The sequence below is a fragment of the Paramisgurnus dabryanus genome, chromosome 7 (assembly GCF_030506205.2).
Source record: "Paramisgurnus dabryanus chromosome 7, PD_genome_1.1, whole genome shotgun sequence".
In the NCBI taxonomy this organism is placed as follows: Eukaryota; Metazoa; Chordata; class Actinopteri; order Cypriniformes; family Cobitidae; genus Paramisgurnus; species Paramisgurnus dabryanus.
Window position 1 is genome coordinate 597,791 of NC_133343.1, and position 3,583 is coordinate 601,373.

At 38.6% G+C, this 3,583-nt stretch overlaps 1 protein-coding gene across 2 annotated transcripts in view; it reads left to right on the top strand.

The window, feature by feature from the left end:
• Positions 1-687: 687 nt before the first annotated feature.
• cacna1ib (calcium voltage-gated channel subunit alpha1 Ib) overlaps positions 688-3,583 on the top strand; it is a 50,645-nt gene continuing 47,749 nt past the window's right edge. For both annotated transcript variants that reach the window (XM_065293986.2, XM_073815314.1), the window contains exons 1-2: positions 688-794; positions 3,151-3,284. In XM_065293986.2, coding sequence (XP_065150058.1) covers positions 702-794; positions 3,151-3,284 — 227 coding nt within the window. In that variant the 5' untranslated portion in view covers positions 688-701. The remainder of the gene's footprint in view (positions 795-3,150; positions 3,285-3,583) is intronic.

Consider the following 3,583-nt stretch of genomic DNA (forward strand, 5'->3'; position numbering starts at 1 on the left):
TTTTCTTATGTGGCAAGTAGCCGTGTAATAAGCGGGATAATGTAGAGGCAGCCGGTAGTTATTGGAAAATAAGCCCATTCAGTGTGATACAAGACCCTCCGCTTCGCGTCGGGTCCTGATCACACTGTCGGGGCTTATTTCCCAATAACTACCGGCTGCCTCTACATTATCCCTTACTTAATGTGCAGCTTTGTTCTTTTCTATAAATGTTTGTAATTTCTTTATTTGTTATTAGATTTTTCCCACCCCCTTTTTGCTGATCTGAAAAATAATCCGATCCGTGCCTCAAAAACTGTAATGTGATCCGAACCATGAGTTTTGTGATCTGTCACATACCCCTAGTAAAGTTAGTACACAGTGATAGCCATAAATGCATTTGTACTAATAATTGGCATAATAATTTATTTCGGTGTTTCAGTTTCGGTGTTTCGGCCTTGGTTTCCTCATTTTCGGTTTTCGGTTTCGGCCAAGAATTTTCATTTCGGTGCATCCCTAATCTGAATATTACTCTAGTATCTGTATTTTATCGTTTTAAAGAAATTTGAGTATTTTGTGAGTAAAATGCACACAGATAATGGGCTTAAATTTTTGTTTGTACTGAGTATTTCCTGTTTGTGTTTAGTATTTATTGTAAAACCTTTTCAATGTTTGATCATTGTATCTCCTTAACTTTAATCTGTACATGGTTTGAGCGGGTCAGTATGTTGGTTATCCTGTTAAACTGTGTGACGTTGGGAATGTATCAACCCTGTGAGAAAGTTGACTGTTCCTCTGAACGCTGTTATATACTGCAGGTGAGTCTCATCTCATCTTATCTTTATTCTTCTCATTACATTCTAGCATTTTGCAATAGTTTGTATTACAATTGTAAATTAGTGTAAATCAGAAAATGTGCTTGTTATTGTAATTGGTCTCAACTCAGGGACCATTTTTAGTATGCAAGAAATTTTGATGCACATGTAATATCATGAGAAATGTTGGAGTCATGTTTCAGACCATACACACCTTTCATTGGTTAGTTTACATTCAATTGATTTCGCAGTTTAGATATCAGTTAGTTACTTATTTTAAAATAATAAAATTGTCTCTACAGAAAACAACCCCGAATACTCATACAGTATTGTTAAGCTATTACAGTACAAGGCTTTCTATGTTTATGTAAAAAAATGGCCTGATAAAACATCAGAATGTTTTTAAATCTAATTAGGCTGAATGGTTTAAAACTTTATTTATTCATGTTTCAAACTAAAGTATTTCCTTGACCTCTCTGAAAATATAGAGACTGAAGCTCTACTTTAATTGTGTACCGCTGACATTTTAAATGTGAGAAACTTGGCTGACCATTATCTAGAGCCTTGACTTGGGTTTAAGACATTAATTAAAGAATAAAAGACGGATTATAATTTAGTTTCGAATAATAAAAATGAACATACAGGATATAAAAGCATAAGTGACAGAAACTGGGTGGAAAGTTTTGCTTACAGAAGACTTAATTTGAAGCTTTTCACACTGCGCTTAAGCTATTATAAAGATTAATTCGACTTTCAGTGATGTGGACCTGACGGGAGGGACGAGGGACACAAAACGAAAAGAGACTCTGTGTTATCAGCAGCAGCACATGAGGAGAACCGGAGGTCTGAGTCTCACAGATAAATGATGGTGTTTTCACTAACTATCCCCAGTGCTGACCATTATAATCACACTTCTCATTGTGTCCATTAAAGTTTAATAGTTCACATGACAAAGTTCTGCTCATGAATAATCTGCTGACATTATGTTTCAGTACTGAGAATGAACATCACGGTTTCTCATCATGTAAAGCAACGGATAATGTTTGAATCTTTCATTCATTATTCTCACATTGACAACACGAGACTGTTAATGAGCTTTTGGATTCTGTCGATTGGCTGTGGTCTGTTTCCAATGGCAGCTCATCTCACGTCTAATCTCCTCCAATGTCTGTACAGGGACGTTGTGCAGTCTGATTCATAAAGCGTATGAGTGGAACAGATCAGTTAATCGCTCACCAGATGCTTCATCTGAATTAACTGATGGATTAACTCTTACAGTTATTTTTCTGTTTCATCCTCTGGTAATCAGAAATGAATGTGGATGTATAGAGAATCTCACAGCAAAGTTTTTTTTCAAAGGGGAATTAAGTTAAGTGCAGGGTTCCCACGGGTCCTTGAAATCCTTGAAAGTTTGTGAATCTGGGGGAAAAAATTCAAAGCCCTGGGAAGTTTTTGAAAATATACATACATAGATACAGGTCATTGAAAGTGCTTGAATCTATTTTATGCAAGAAGTTTTCTGAGGGAAAAAATCCATATTATTCCCTGTGTAGTGTAGGATAATATCATAAAAATTCTAGGCTTTTTAAGCACACGTGCTAAACTGTTCGCTTTAAATGCTTATATCTTCTGTATGCGAATGTTGATTCGTGTTTCGGGTCTCGGGTTACGTATGACGCTGCGTCTCCCTTGCCATACTTCCTGCGTCCCTGTAACGCCGTATTTGGCAATATTTCAGATAGCGATATACTTCCTGACTCCCGCGTCACCCTGTCTTTGTCGTTAATCCTCATCATTGGTTGAATTTGATATACACATTCAGACGCACTTACACCTGGAGGCATCCCCAAAGTGTCACCGCAGTGACGCAGCGCAAGTTCCCTCGAAAGGAAAGTGTAACAATGTATCTTAAAAGGTAACACGATGTAACCTTGCTCTCACTTGAAATGTGTAGGGTGACCATACGTGCCATTCTTCCCGGACGCATCCCGTCCAGGATTTCGGTGCATCTTCCGGAAGTCGTATTTGTTGACCGCATACGCCATTCAGTTAAAAACATAAGATATACAATCGTAGTTTCATTCTTACCTTAAAATGTAACAGTTGCTTTTCTGTAATAATAACAATAATCCTCTATGACGTATGCGGTCGACAAATACGACTTCCAGAAGACGAACACAAAATCCTGGACGGGATGCGTCCGGGAAGAATGGCACGTATGGTCACCCTAGAAATGTGTCCCCACATTAAGTCCTTAAATTTAAAGTTAACTAAGGTATAGGAACCCTGTATGTGATTGTACAGAATACAGGAGTCACAGATTGTCTGTCTGTCTGTCTGTCTGTCTGTCTGTCTTCAGGCCTTTGATGCTTTCATCTACATCTTCTTTGCACTGGAGATGGTGGTGAAGATGTTTGCTCTGGGAATCTTCGGTCAGCAGTGTTACCTGGGGGACACCTGGAACAGACTGGACTTCTTCATTGTGATGGCAGGGTGAGATGTGACGATCTCTCGACTGATCTCAGAACATCTTGTACGAGTCATTCATGTTTCCAGACCAATTCTGCAGTCTAGATCAGACAGACATCACTGATGGTCAAGGAAGGTCCTCAAGTGTTAGCCAGTCTGATGATGATGAGTCTGATGATGATGATGATGGGTCTGATGATGATGGTCACAGCCTTTGCTTGTGGATGTTTCTCTGACTGCAAAACCACAGTTTAATCTGATGTAAAAAGCAAGATTACACCAGTATTAACCACTGTGTCTACACTGTTTAAACCAGATCAGAC